Here is a 14,777-nt window from a genome sequence, read left to right as displayed (position 1 = left end):
TCAAAGGGTTAACTGTGTGCTGGGTGCTATGCACAGCCATCCAGAGCAGTGGGCCTAAGCCGACAGGGAGGATGACTGTTAGTAAACAAAGCAACCCTCCTCCCCGTCGGTGATTGTCGGAAATCACCGGGCGCCAGCGGGTAATCACCAGCCAGGACCCCGTGATTGACAGCCACAAATGGAGGCGCAGGTAGGGCGTGCATGCCCCTTACCCGGAAATGCAAAATCACATATATACATATGATTTTGAACACCCTGTAGCAGTATTTCTGCTATAGGGCGGACGGGAAGCGGCTAAGATACCATGAAAGAAAAGGAGTTGTAGACTGATCCATGTTTCTGTTCCTTTAACCCACCAACATAGATAAGGGTTCTACGCACACTCCGGGAGGCAGCAGCCACCAGATTGCTGCTACACACCCTGCTAATAGATCCTCCCATGCATGTACGAATGTAAATGCATGAGTCAGAGGCACCTACACCCAAAAACATTAATTGTGCTACAAGGTACATATCACTATGCATGCCTGAGTAAGAGCAATAATTTTAGAGCTATTATTTAGTTAAACCTAAACTGATGACCTGTAAGGACTTTGAAAGCACTGCCTATTGGAAAATATAGGCTACCAAAGTTTGAGAACTTTTACCAATGCACCCAGTTTTAAGGTTCGACATGTTAGGTATACATTTGGAGCAACCACATCCTTTATATTTTACCAAGACATTGGGTAATATATTGGGTTTATGTGCCTGAAAATTCACTTTAGTGTATATTTTTACTTAAATTTTATTTCATGAACTGTTGTGCGAATATCGTGTGACAAAATTTGGAACGACCACCATTTAACTCTATAGGGTGACAGCTTTCAGAAAAATGTTTTGGGGGTTTTATGTAACATTCAGGACTAAAATGATATTTTAACAGGTGTGCAAAAAATGGTTCTGGTAGTGAAAGGGTTAAAGGGCAGGCCCCTTGGTATTAACATGGAGGTACAATGACAACATTACAAAAATAAGATCTGCAGCACTGTTATAGCACATACCCCAGGTTTTTGGTGATCTTGCTCATCAGCTCTGGTTTCTGCTTCTTAACCTGATCCATAACTGCCTGATAGACTTCGCAGATTTTTGCACCTGTAGTTGGGGGGAGGAAACAAAAAAAAAAAAAAAAAAAAAAAATCAAATTGTGCAAAGCAAAACTAAAATTACTAAAAGGAAATAGGATTTTTGCGCTCATCGGAAAATCCTGCTCTTATAGTTACATTGTCAGCTAAATGAGAATTAGACACTGGCAAACAAAACTGTAGGTCAGCCCAGTAAAACACCAATGACAGCAATTATAGAGATCCATTCTCACATCTTGAACCATATCCCAGAAAGGATGAAAAATATCCTTTCAACTAACTGGAGCTAGAGAGAGAGATGGAAGAACAATGTCCTCATGGTTAAGGGGAAAGGTCAAAAGCTACCTTACGTAGGAAGCAAGTTCTAGGCCATAACACCACTTTTGCAAGACCAGAAGGAGCTCTTTACAGAAGAAGGCCACCAGCTAGTCGCAGTAGTTATAGCTATAAGCAATATCACCTTGTGGAAAGGAGAATGTGTCTGATGGGTTCAAATAAACGTTATTGAAGCTCCAAGAAAACCAGATACGAATGCCATGGAGTCAAAGGGCAATAAGCATGGGGAGCCACATGGGAGAAAGATTGCACAAAGGTCCTAATCAAAAAGTGAAAAGCCAACTGTCCTGAAGCAACACAGCCAGAGCACAGACCTGACCCTTAATGGTGCAGAGAGCCAAATGCTGGTCTTGACCCAGCTGTAAAAAAAGTAAGGATTTGTCCCGTGAAGTATTTACTAGGTTGGAAGTCCTGAGCCTCACATACGATGATTAACCTTGCAAGACGTAGACCACCTAGCTTTAAGCACTAAAGGGAATAAAAGATTTAAATATGCCTAAAAGCCTGCAACTGTGAAGCAGGAGAATAATTTGTTCCTTTAGAGAGATGATCTGGACTATCTTTAATCACTTCAGTTCTGGGCACTTTTACCCCCTTTCCTGCCCTGGCCAATTTTCAGCACTTTTGCACATTGAGTGACAATTGTGCAGTCATGTAACACTGCCCCCATATGACATTTTTATCTATTTTTTTTTTTCAGACAGATAAGAGCTTTCTTTTGGTAGTATTTAATCAACATGATGTTCCCACCTACAAACTTCACTGTTGGTATGGTGTTTTTGGAGCGATGTGCAGTGCCATTTGACCCCCAAACATGGCGTGTATTATGGCATCCAAAGAGTTCAATTGTGGTCTCATCTGAGAAGACTATATTCTCCCAGTAATTCACAAGCTTGTCTAAATGTTGTGCAGCAAACTTTGAACAAGCTTCAACATGCTTTTTCTTCAGCAATGGAATCTTGCATGGTGAGCATGCATACCAGCCAGGGTGGTTGAGTGCATTACTTGTTTTGTTTGAAACAATTGTACCTAATGCCAGGTCTTTCTGAAGCTCTCCACAATTGGTCCTCTTGGACAACTCTTCCGATTATTATCACTCCTCTGTCAGAAATCTTGCGAGGATCACCTGGTCGTGGCCCGTTTATGCAATGACAAAGGGCAGGATTGCTTTGTAATTACTGATAGATTTCAGCTTGTGTCTTGGCTTTCCATGCCTTTTTGCACCTCCCTTTCTTCACGTGTTCAATACTTTTTCCCTGTGCATTCCATTTTATTACACACCAATTAACGTCTAAACTTACTGGTTTATATTATACACACTCACAAATTAGCAGAGTTGCACTTTTACTGAAAGTGATTTGAACAATAAACTCATGCATGACTGTAGTGAAGACTTCCTTGGAAAGAACCAAGGTGGCAGCCACACCCGATGGCGTTAGGGAAGACACCAAAGATGAGAAATGCTAGGATCAGATGCATGATTCCAGGTTGCAGATGCAGGCTACGTCAGTGGGCACACTGCAAGAAGCACAGATGCCGTTAAGGTGTGGGCTGGGGGAACCACAGAGTTAAGCACGACTGTCCCCCACCATTTCAAGAACCAGACATGTTTCAACCACATGAAAGTAAGGCAACATAAGTTTAGTGTAGGAGGCAAGACCTCAGGTACTCACATAACTCAACAACGGGTAGAAAGTGAGGGTTGAATGCTAGAACAGGCCACAGTCTTAACAGGCAAGCAGCAGATAACTGGAGTTTAAATTGGCTCTTTTCAGTGAAGGAGAAGTAGTGGGGAGATGCCTTCTTGGATTGGACTGAATGGAGAGTGTGTGCAACACAACACTCTACACAGCGGATGATGTCTGCACTCCGTCCATCAGCATTACCACCTTCCATCATTTAACCAGTAGAAAATGGAAATTTCAAAAGCACCCAGCAAGTCAAACAAAGAGGCACCTCCTGTGCTCTGCCTGGTCAGCCTACTCAGAGTGAGTAGCCAGAAAAAAAATAAGCACTGAAGCAACGTCAACAGCTCTGGACCTAGAAAGCTCAAGTTTGAACGAGGTCTGGAAAGCATCTCACACAGAACCCAGAGCTCAAGGGAATCACTCCCAGACAAGTTCAGTGCTGTCCAGTGGCAAACAGAAAAAAAAAAAAAAACTTTAAAAGCCAAGCTTAGGACGGACCACATGGGATAGCTGCAACAACAAAAAAAATAATGGTAGGAAAAAAAATAGATCAGACCTTTCCCAGCAAAGCTGAAGTATGCATACTGATAGTAAAAGGAGATATCCTGGTCCAGCCAACAGTTTTCTTGTTCTCCCGTGTCCAATCCTCCTGCATTCCTCAAAGACAGGAAAAAAAAAAAAAACCACCATACTTAAATTTCCTGTACTACTTACCATGCTTGAGTTCCTTGCACAGCTCCTCCTGCAGTTGTAACAAGAAATTGTAGTTGTCCTGCATCTCCTGTGTGGGATCCACTACAAGTGTGCGCACTAGATTGGAACAGTAGGATTTGTAGCGAACACCCATGGCACATGTGATTGCTCCAAAGTGCATGTGATTTTTGTCACTAAAGAAAATAAAAGAATCATACAGATTCTTAAAGCTTTGCAGTACATTTTCATAAAAGCTTACTGTATGTATTGTGTTTACATTCACACAGCATATCAGAAAATAATTTTTTATTTTTTTATGAACAAAGTAGCAGTGCTGGGTCTAAGGATGAACGATAGAGATAGATAGATAGATAGATAGTCCAACCACTAGCAGCTGGAGGAAAAGGAGGGGGTGCTCAGCAAGTAAAAGAATATTTTTTGGTTTAGGTTGAGGGTATGGTATCAATTGGAGGGAAATTTGTTAACAACCTGGTTTGATACCGTTGGGTATATTAAAAACATTGCACTATCAAATCATGGACATCTGTAGGCAAGGTTTGAATGAAAGATGCAGATATCAAAGAGTTTTTGGGCCCATGATATAAACATATAAATAGTGGCGGCTTCTGAGTAGATCCACTTGCAAACAGCAACTTTAAGTTATACTATACGAATGGGAAGATCTAAACAAAAATAAAGTAGGTGATATTTCAAATTGGCTACAAAAGTGGAAATACATTTTAAAGTTAACCAGTGCTTTGCCCATACAGGGAAAAGCAATGGGGCTATTGTAATGCCTTCATCTCCAGCAGCATATACTTAATTTTCCTAAACTCTGACAATAACCCGCATAAGTTTCAAGTCTATTTTTATGAGCTTACACAGGGCTGAGGACACACTGCCTGCCCCATACCCCAAGTATTCTATTTGTTCCTCATGACCAAATAAAGCAGAGAAAGACAGTTAACCATGTGCTGCTGCCCTGCATAGATGAGCAACAAGGTTTACTCTAAAACCATCTGGGAGGGAAAACAAATACACTATTGCAAAAAAGTGTAGAGACCTACCTGACCACACTAAATTTGAGATTATAATTTCCACCGCTCTGGATTATAGGAGGGTAGCACATTTCAATAGTAGAAGGATCAGTACCACCCAAATACTTTTTATCTTCTATGGCTTTCTCCACAGACTCTGCCAGCTTGCTGTGTCGTACTTTCTGTAATAAAAAGATGCACAAAAAACAGGATGAAACTCAAAACCATTTATACATTTAGATCATTTAATGTGGTCTCAGTTTTTTTAATACAAGATTTTTAGCTCAGACAGCAGTTAACAACACCATATTTTCCAGAAAATATTTCTCAACGCACCACTGTTCTGTGCATGACCGACTTTTCTTAATGTGAGAAACATCTGCAATCAAGACCAATTAAAGAAAGTGTGAAAAGTAATAAACTTGGGTAGCAAGTGTAACAAACAGCACTTTAGTCTTACCAACACAATGTTTGCTATGCTGACTGAGAAAATTCACTGAAGCGCTTACATGTGATTATTTGTGTTGTATTCCTAAACCCAACACACTTGAAAAATCCTTAATGATAATTTCTGGTGTCTTAGAAGCTAAGAACACAAATTAATTTAAGCATAGGTCACTACTTGCACCCCTTCTTATTTCACGCATTTTGAAGAGGCTTGGCTTTCTCTTATCATTTTTAATAATTTCTAACCTATGTAACAAAATTCCAATAAAGTGGTTGTCAATCATGAAAATTTCTGATTATGTATGAACCTATCTGTCCACCTATAAGAATGAATGTCACTAGCTCAAGCAAAACAGAGCAGAAAGCAGTTTCTTAAAATTTACATCACCGTGATTCTGTCAAAACAAAACTCATGTCTGAGTTGCAAAAAAAAAAAAAAAAATCAATAGTGTAAAAAAGAAATGAGTGCATTGTATGAAATATGCTGTTTAGAAGTGCAATAATCCAGCCTGAAACTTTGCTTCTGAGCTTCCTGTAAAAGAACAGTAAATGATGCTCTCTCCCCTTGTGCAAAGTGCCTAGTCTTGTATCTGCTGCTCTCTTCTAGTTACCCTGCTGGGTCCCTCTACAGCAGAGCAATGAGGTCACTGTTGCTTTCACAAGATAACTGGGTTTGCAAAGGTATTTTATACTTACAAGGCAGGTTTATATGCTTTGTAGATATTAAGGAATATTTCTAAATTCACATTTTGTGCCTGGAGGTCAGCTTTAAAGTATTCCTAGTGAGGTTTTAGACCAGGAAGAACTCCACAAAAGTAGTGTCGGGAGACCCCACCCCACTTACTTCCAAATACAACAGGTGATCAGATATCTTTTTCCAACCTACCAGGAAACAGCGATATTCTAAGCAACTTATCTAACAATTGCTAGTGCTTTCTTTGATGCTTGTAAAAGTGAAGGACTGGAATGCACTACACAAATACTGCCCCAATGAGTCAGAAAACATCTATGTGCAATGAGTGCAGCCTATGGATAGGGGATGCTTCCTATCAGAAAATGCTGAGGATCTGGGCTGTTAGACCGTTAACACAACATTCTACTGAAATAAGTCCAAGACGTGTTATGCTGCCATTTTAAATGCAAACTGTCCTATATGGATTTTCTTTACAAAATGTACAAAACTGACTAGAAACGGGTAACAGTGTATGGCCTAAAAAAAAAAAAAATTACTAAAATATTAATCTCTATAGCTTTAGTGATCTAACTTACCTGTAAATAGAGTATGCCCCATTGTGCAGGCAGTTGGATCCCATAGAAATCCTCTGCAGGGATGACCATTGCTGCTCCTGCTAAGCTTCTGGCACTGCAATGGTTAAAAGCTCAGTTTTCTTTGAAGCTGCAGTGAACAGGCTCCTGACGAGGACATGCCACCTCCTCCAGTGGCAAAAGCGGTTTCATAGAGTATAGTGCTTGCAACACGATCTTTGAATGGGTGAGAAAATCTTGTAGCTCACCAGAGTCTCCCCCATTCAGAGACCTTGTTTCATGCAGTGTACCCTATGAAACAACTTTTTCCAAAGAAATAGGAAGAAGGGGCGGGGTAACTGTCAACAGCTTGTTTAACGCAATTTCACAGAAGACTTCGAGTTATTGAACCCCTTACTCTAATCTGTCGTAAGCCAATTATGCAAGTCAAAACTGCAGAAACAGAATTGTGGTCATGATAGACAGAATTGTAGACGGTAGTTAATAATCAAAATTCCTCACCTCATCAGCATCCACAATTTCCATGACCCGTTCTTTAAAGAACTTATTAAAGACATCAGAAGTAATTAAAGATGCCTTCTTCATTAGGTTTAATTCCCCATCTTCCTTCACAGCAATTGTGTAAGCCACAGCAGCACTAATATCCAGCTAAAAACGAAAAAATTAAACTAAAACATTTTAGGGGTTTAACACATGAAACAAATTGCAACATTTTACAAATGTCTAAGGCTACATTCACATGGATGTAAAATTTTATGATCCTTTTACATGTTTTTCTAGCAAAGAAGTTCCTACATCATGATCAGTAAATACTTTCATAAAAATTGTCCTTTTTTTTCTCCCCAGTACATGCATATGGCTTATGTGTGTACATGTCTGCAGACATTTGGATTTTGATGTTTAGGCACCTGTGTGAATGTCTCCCTTGAAAACAATACAGCCATGTAAATGAGGCCTAATATTTACTGACAACAATTATAAAGATGTGATACAGAGGTCTATTTACAACAAAAAATTATGTATGAATGCGACAAACAAAAGGGGAGCCATATTTCACATATTCGTAAACAAAAAAATTTAACTAGACCCCAGAGAGTCAAAAATGATTACATAAAGAAGAATTTGGTACTAAACAAAAAAAAACCAAAAACTACCAACTTAACTTTTAGCCCTAATCCACAGTTACCAACAAACATACATGCAACAGGCAATTGGGCAGACCACTCTTACCTTTTCATATCCCTCTTTATTCAGGCAGTCATACCAACTTTTCATGAAATCCCCTGGGAATTTGTCTTTGCTAAAAACACCAATGCGCTTTCCTTTCTTGCTGCCATTAATTGCCTCTATCATCTTATCAAAGCTAGCCTTGTTGCTTTCATTTTGCTGGAGAAAGGACAAGAAAATTCTCAGTACACCGGTGGCACAACAAAACAAACTCTCAAAATGACAAAAAGTAAACAATTCTAAGAAAAATATTTGGTGTACAGAAAAAAAAATACAAAACCCTGCATTTTAGAAATATTCTAATTATCCAAAACAGTATAATAAAAGCATATAAACATAAGCTTGTTAAACAGCTTTTCAAAGCCATATGATCCTCTTGCACTGAGCTCCTGTGTTCCCTCCTATATATTTCCAGCCACTATACAATTACTGGGCAGAGGTAGCAAGGGTTGTACAGGCCGGAAGTTAAAAGCACTCATCTCTATGCAGTCATGACACAGGAAATGTGGCCATGCAGTGCTCCCAAGCACAGCCAAAAAAAAAAAAAAAAAAAAAAAAAAAAGGGAGGAGGGCAGAGTGTGAATGGAGCTCCACCAGCTGACAGGAGGAAAGCAAGTCAGTTTCTAGGCTATATTTTCCTTATTCAGAACAGAAATACCACTGCAGGCAAGATAATGCTTTAACTATATGTGATTTGAATTTTGCATAAAGGGAGTGTACTATATAATTTGAGTTCAGCTTTAGGGCTTATTCACACGTGTTTATTTTGGTATGGAAAAACACATGGATTTTGCTGCTAGAAGACATGTCAAGAAGAAAACTAATGTTTTGCTCTAAGAGAATGCTTCACATCTGTGCAGTGCAGCTTACTGTGGAAAATAAACTACCGTATTTTTCGTTCCATAAGACGCACTTTTTTTCCCCCCCAAAAAGGGGGGAAAATGTCAGTACGTCTTATGGAGCGAATGTAAAGTGGCCGGTCCGGTATTTCTGCCGCCACCATGTCAGAATACTGGGCCGACCGCTAAGCTCTTCTCTCCTGCAGGACCTTACCTATTCCTCGCTCCAGCGCTGCACAGTCTTCCCGCGGCGGCTTCTGTGACAGCCAGGTGCCCACTGCGCATGCGCGAGAAGCGCAGCGCTTTGTGAATGGTCCGGTGTCTTCTGGGACACATGACAGGTCCCAGAAGGCTCCGGGCCATTCACAAAGCGCATGCGCAGTGGGCACCCGGCTGTCACAGAAGCCGCCGTGGGAAGAAGAAGGAAGGACAACTCCGCGGAAGTGGGAGCGATTACCTGTCAAATTCAGGTACCCACTCCCCCTCCCTCCCCAAAGGAACGCAGTCTCTGGTCATCCCCTGTACTGTGTTCTGCAGTCTCTGGTCATCCCCTGTACTGTGTCTGCAGTCTCTGGTCATCCCCTGTACTGTGTCTGCAGTCTCTGGTCATCCCCTGTACTGTGTCTGCAGTCCATTGGTTCAGAATATTTTTTTTTCTTGTTTTTCTCCTCTAAAACCTAGGTGCGTCTTATGGTCAGGTGCGTCTTATGGAGCGAAAAATACGGTATATGGGGTCATGTACACCCACACATTGCAACACACAAGGACAGTAAGTAAGTTTCCAGTATTTGGAAATTTGGAGCTGCAGAAGTAGTTATATAAGAGGTAAACATTCATGTTTACGGTCTGAAAGGAAAGTGGTTAGATTAACCTCATTAACTCTTGTTCTCCTAATCCTACTGAAACAACAAATGTGAAAACAAACCCAACAACTATCCCTTTAATAAGCTATGTGCATGAGTCAAGCAATTACCTTCTCTCGAACAAGCAGTGTGATAGCTGGAGTTCCATTTGCATTCTCATTGCCCTTTGTGTTTGCAATCTGCTTCAGGAATTCAACTTTCTTCTTGCTGGCCATAAAAATAATCTTATCCTCACAAAATACCATTATAGTGTCTGTTAACTCATATCCAAAAAGCCATGTCTAAAAAACAAACAAAAAAAAAAAAAGTTAAAACAAAAAGGATGTTGGCATAGTAAGAGGCCACTTGTACTCAATCTATTTTCTTCTGCAAAACTGAATCAATGCTAGAAGGTTATGAAAATAAAGATTAGTTAAAATTTACAAACATTTTCTGAAAGCAGAGACCCTGTCGTATAAAATGATAGTATGTAATATAATGGCTTATCAAGTGCAAATGTTCAGTAAAAAAATTATTTTAGGGCACACAATGATCACTGCACTTGTATTCCATTAATTGCAAGTCCCTCTACCACGATGGCAGACAGGACTTGTAGTTTTGCTCATTCACAGATCTCTGAATGAATGACGCAGCTGTGCAGGTGAAGACAAGTAAATTTTAAAAAAAAGAGGTCTCCCAACAGGCATATACAAAAAAAAAAAATTTCCATTAATTTCTTGGAAATGCCATCTACAGCTGGGACACAATAGACAGTTTCACTGGAACAAATGAAGATTCTTCTGTACATGTATGAATGGGCTTGGAGACTTCTGCACTTGTGGCTGTGCAGGTCTCAGTTGCCTCAGGATTTCTCTCAAGAGACCTTGACCCTGTTGCAAGCAGTGGTCTGGCTCTTGGGAGGAATTATGCAATAATAAAAAACTTGATAGGTGGATGTTAGCCTGGAGGAGTGGGCTTTCCGAGTCAGGCTCAATTTGCATGCAAATTGCCCCAGGTAATGTTCACATGTGATACTGAACCTCAATGTTTTTAAAGAATTGAAATCCAATTAAATAGGTAGGCCAAGGACAATAGGGTTGGTTAGGAAAGGGGGCTAGACGATACTGGATGTCCTCCAGCCAGGAAATTAGAGGAGCTCTGATTTTCTGCAGCTTCTAAAGCACAGCAATGGACACAAGGTATCCTTTGATTGGCCATGGTGGTGACAGCTTGCGGTGCCCACTGCGCATGCGACCTGTCATATGTCCTAGAAGACTACAGGGAGGCAGGGGGGTTAGGAAGTCTTCCGCTTCCAATTGCCTAGGTGATCGCAGCAAAAGTGGGAGCGGGTACCTGTCAAATTCGGGTACCCCTCCTCCTCTGTTCCCCAAAGATGCCAATATTTAATGGGGCGTGGGGGATAAAGGCTTAAAGTGGAACTTCCCTTTTGGGTGGAGCTCCGCTTTTAGGTAAAAAAAAATAAATAAAACATTTTTGACTTTAGATCTGGTAATGGTTTGTAAACCGAAGTGACAAACTTGTCGCAGCTTCTGTTTGTTTTTTTTTTTACGTCACAGAGGGGAGGAGGGAACAGATCTAACTCCCACGTCCCCCCAGCACAACAAGTGGTGGCAGTACCAGGCTCCCCATTTGCTCAGGACAGCCCAGTAAAGGTTTAAACAACAAATGTGCAGCGCTAAAAATGCTACATATACATTGTATATAGCAATTCTCAATCACAAAATACAAGTAAATCACATAACGATGTTATGTGAGGTATATGTTCGTAGTAAAAAGTGTGGAAATGGTATAGCAAGCGCTACAAACAGAAATGTGTAAGCAGCTAGAACACCAAAAAAGGCAACCAACCAACCTTACATTGATCAATAAAAAGAGAAAATAGGTGCAGCGCTATAATCAGAATACAGTAAAAAATTCTCTATAAAGTATATATGCATCTAAATGCCAATGATCAAAAAGATAAAATCAATGCAAGATGTGATACAATGGTAAACAGTGCGCTAATCCGTGAGAAATGTTAAAGCACACGTAAAGTCCTCATCCCAGATCAGTGGTGATAAGAGAGGTGAAAAATCCTAGGAGCAGATAGAGTGCGCACTCACCAGAGGTGCGTTTAAATAACGCATGTAGAGAAGTATAATCTGCAAAAACTCTCCAGCATCAAGGCTCTGGTCAGACCGCACTCCATACTATCCTCTGTTTCACCGCGAAGAGCAATAACCAGGATTCATCAAACGCATTTCGTGCGATGCACGTCCTCAGAGGATCAGCCCTGATCCTCTGAAGACATGCATCGCAAGAAACGCGTCAGAGGGGCTACAGCTTATGGACATCTAGCCACTATATGTGGCCAACATTGTATGGTCAGTAACGTTTTGTTGTTTCACCCTTTTGACTAATAAACCCAAGTCAAACAGCATCACACTATGTGGCGTCCTTTATTGGGCTCTCTTTGAGAGCACCACCTCCCACAGTGCCTATCTGGACTAAGGAGTACCTTTGACGCCTACACGGTTTGATGAATCCTGGTTATTGCTCTTCGCGGTGAAACAGAGGATAGTACGGAGTGCGGTCTGACCAGAGCCTTGATGCTGGAGAGATTTTGCAGATTATACTTCTCTACATGCGTTATTTAAACGCACCTCTGGTGAGTGCGCACTCTATCTGCTCCTAGGATTTTTCACCTCTCTTATCACCACTGATCTGGGATGAGGACTTTACGTGTGCTTTAACATTTCTCACGGATTAGCGCACTGTTTACCATTGTATCACATCTTGCATTGATTTTATCTTTTTGATCATTGGCATTTAGATGCATATATACTTTATAGAGAATTTTTTACTGTATTCTGATTATAGCGCTGCACCTATTTTCTCTTTTTATACGTTCGTAGTAGTAACATACATCAATAAGCACCAAAAAGTTTTCTACAAACAGCACGAGAGACAGATCACAGCTGTTTAAAGCCTTTTTTTTTTTTATTAAGGTGCATCTTGGTCACTTCTGTGGGAGTCCGCTATGAGGACAGAGGCTATCGCAGATCTTAATATCATTTTGGGCATATGTTTTGTCAGATTTCTGGTGAGTGCATAGGGGTGAAGGTCCCACAAAAGAAGTTTCACCACTGGATTGCGGTCACTGATTTTCATGTTCAACAGTCAATGGACTTTATTATTTATTAGTCCCTGTGCACTTTTTGGTGCTTATTGATGTATGTTACTACTACTAACATTGTATACCTCACGGTTCATAACATTATGCAATTCACTTGTATTTTGTGATTGAAAATTGTTATAAACATTTCACATGTAGCATTTTTAGTGCTATTTTGTTTTTTTTTTATTTGGGTTGGTCATCTTTTAGTGCTAGCAGCTTTTTTTCATTTCCAATTGCTCACTACACCGTTTATAGCCCAGTAAAGGTGACGAAAAAAGGGGGAGACCCCCTTCCACTGCCTATAAAAGTGATCCAGCAACTATATAGCTGCTTGGATTACTTTAACTATGTACAGAACCGCTGGAGCTAAAAACTGATCTATCACTTCTGCAGTTTCAGCAAATACCAAAATGTTAGCCTTCCCATCCGAGGAAGTATATGTATGTACAGCAGCCAGGAAGTGGTTACTCGTTTGCACTATTACCTTTAGGAGTCAATCGTCCTACTGATCGTTCTCACCTGTAGGGCAGTAGACTTGGCGTACACAATTTCCTCATCCACTCCCACTGAAACCACAATGGCATCAATGTTGGAGAACTCCTCTTCGCCTTTCTGTTGAAAAAAAACAAAACATTCTGTAAAGTCAATGAACAGAAGTAACCAATGAAAAGTAAGTTTATGATGGAGGTGATGGGATGTTAGGCTCTCTCCATGCTGGCGTCCTCAGTAAGCTGGCTACACTCAGTCGCGGCCAGCGCAGAACCTAAATGGCTCCTGGCTGCTGCGTCAGTATTAGCATGGCAAATCATCACAGGAAAGGCCAGCTTGGGGAGCCAGGCATCACTAACACCACCACAAACAACAACAGTGCCCAATGACACAATGTAACATTTATTTACAAAACAAGGAAGTCTCACGTGTTTGTTTTGTAAACCAGCCTCACAGAGCAGAGTGTAGGCTGCAGTAAGAGTGGATTACATGTATCCACTATGGGATCATCCACTACAGAGGAGCGATCCTTTCTCCCCTACAACACCAGGCCTCGATCTCCCACACATTCAGCAGACATCACATGCCATGACATGAAGGCTTCCCCCCTAGTCAGCTCTGCGCCCACTCATCTCCCATCCAGAAACATGGCCGACATTACCTTCCAGTTGCTGTACAGTCGCTTGATACGCCGGTAATAGGCCTCTTTATCCAGGCTGACCGCCATCCTCCACCCGGGCCGGGGCTCCTCTCCTCCCTCCGGAGCAGGCCGGGCTTCCCGCGTGCCTTTCTTACTCTACTCCACACGCCGACCCCTGGCGCTCGCTGGGGTGTGAGCCGACCTAGGAAAAAGCCGCGGGCTGAAGGCCGACCTCCAATGCGAGCGAACGCAACACGTCAAGCAGCACCTACAGCAAGGAGAGCGGGAAAGGCCGACCTCAGAGAGACAGAGAGAACCGGGGGCGGAGAGAAAGGACCGTGAGAGGCGGAGAAAGCGCACGCCCCACAGCGCCTCCTAATGCCGGGTATAGGCACTTCACAGGGCCATGCGTCGAACCTGTGGATGATGCGCGAGGTTTGCCGCGGTCACGTGACGCCATTTTGTGGCATTTCCCACCCTGGCCAGTGCGAGAGTGATGTTAGAAGTCTCCCTCCCCCTTCTCTTCCGCGAGCTTACAATGAAGCAGGCACCTTGTTACGTTCTCACACATAAACAATGGCGTCTATGTACTGGGGGCAGATCATTTTCCCTTAGTACTTCATCGCTGCTAACAGAAATGAAACCTTAAAGGAGAAGTCCGGGCAAATGTTTTATTTACCCATGCAGTGGGGCTGTGCTAGCAGTGTATGGGTTAAATGCTCATTTTTGTCTAGGGGCTGAGAAAGTAAAGGTATACTTACCTAATCCGCCAATCTCCCCCCATCCGCTAACAGTCTTGTGAATGGGCTGTTCCTGACATCATCATGTCCATAGACCAGCTCCAGCCCTAAGGACGGCAAGACCAATCCACCGCTGAACGTGGGGGAGCACGGTTATCTGGAGAAATGTGTAAGTACAGCTTTTCCCTGAGCCCCTGGACAAAATGAGCACTTAACCCATGCAGTGTGGGC

General features: G+C 41.8%; 1 protein-coding gene and 1 non-coding gene across 2 annotated transcripts in view; both read right to left on the bottom strand.

Moving 5' to 3' along the window:
- SUPT16H (SPT16 homolog, facilitates chromatin remodeling subunit) overlaps positions 1-14,255 on the bottom strand; it is a 50,091-nt gene extending 35,836 nt beyond the window's left edge. The window contains exons 1-8 of the mRNA XM_089687047.1: positions 13,828-14,255; positions 13,197-13,289; positions 9,631-9,801; positions 7,822-7,977; positions 7,093-7,239; positions 4,909-5,060; positions 3,863-4,035; positions 1,044-1,134 (exon numbers count right to left, since the gene is read on the bottom strand). Coding sequence (XP_089543173.1) covers positions 1,044-1,134; positions 3,863-4,035; positions 4,909-5,060; positions 7,093-7,239; positions 7,822-7,977; positions 9,631-9,801; positions 13,197-13,289; positions 13,828-13,893 — 1,049 coding nt within the window. The 5' untranslated portion in view covers positions 13,894-14,255. The remainder of the gene's footprint in view (positions 1-1,043; positions 1,135-3,862; positions 4,036-4,908; positions 5,061-7,092; positions 7,240-7,821; positions 7,978-9,630; positions 9,802-13,196; positions 13,290-13,827) is intronic.
- LOC149454870 (small nucleolar RNA U6-53/MBII-28) lies at positions 13,396-13,494 on the bottom strand. The gene has a single exon (XR_016314170.1). It is a non-coding gene; the product is annotated as a small nucleolar RNA U6-53/MBII-28 (small nucleolar RNA).
- Positions 14,256-14,777: the final 522 nt, after the last annotated feature.

This window comes from Staurois parvus, unplaced genomic scaffold, assembly GCF_062004578.1.
Source record: "Staurois parvus isolate SC_StPar_1 unplaced genomic scaffold, SC_StPar_1.0 ptg000415l, whole genome shotgun sequence".
Classification (NCBI taxonomy): Eukaryota; Metazoa; Chordata; class Amphibia; order Anura; family Ranidae; genus Staurois; species Staurois parvus.
This window is presented reverse-complemented; position numbering and strand designations above follow the sequence as displayed.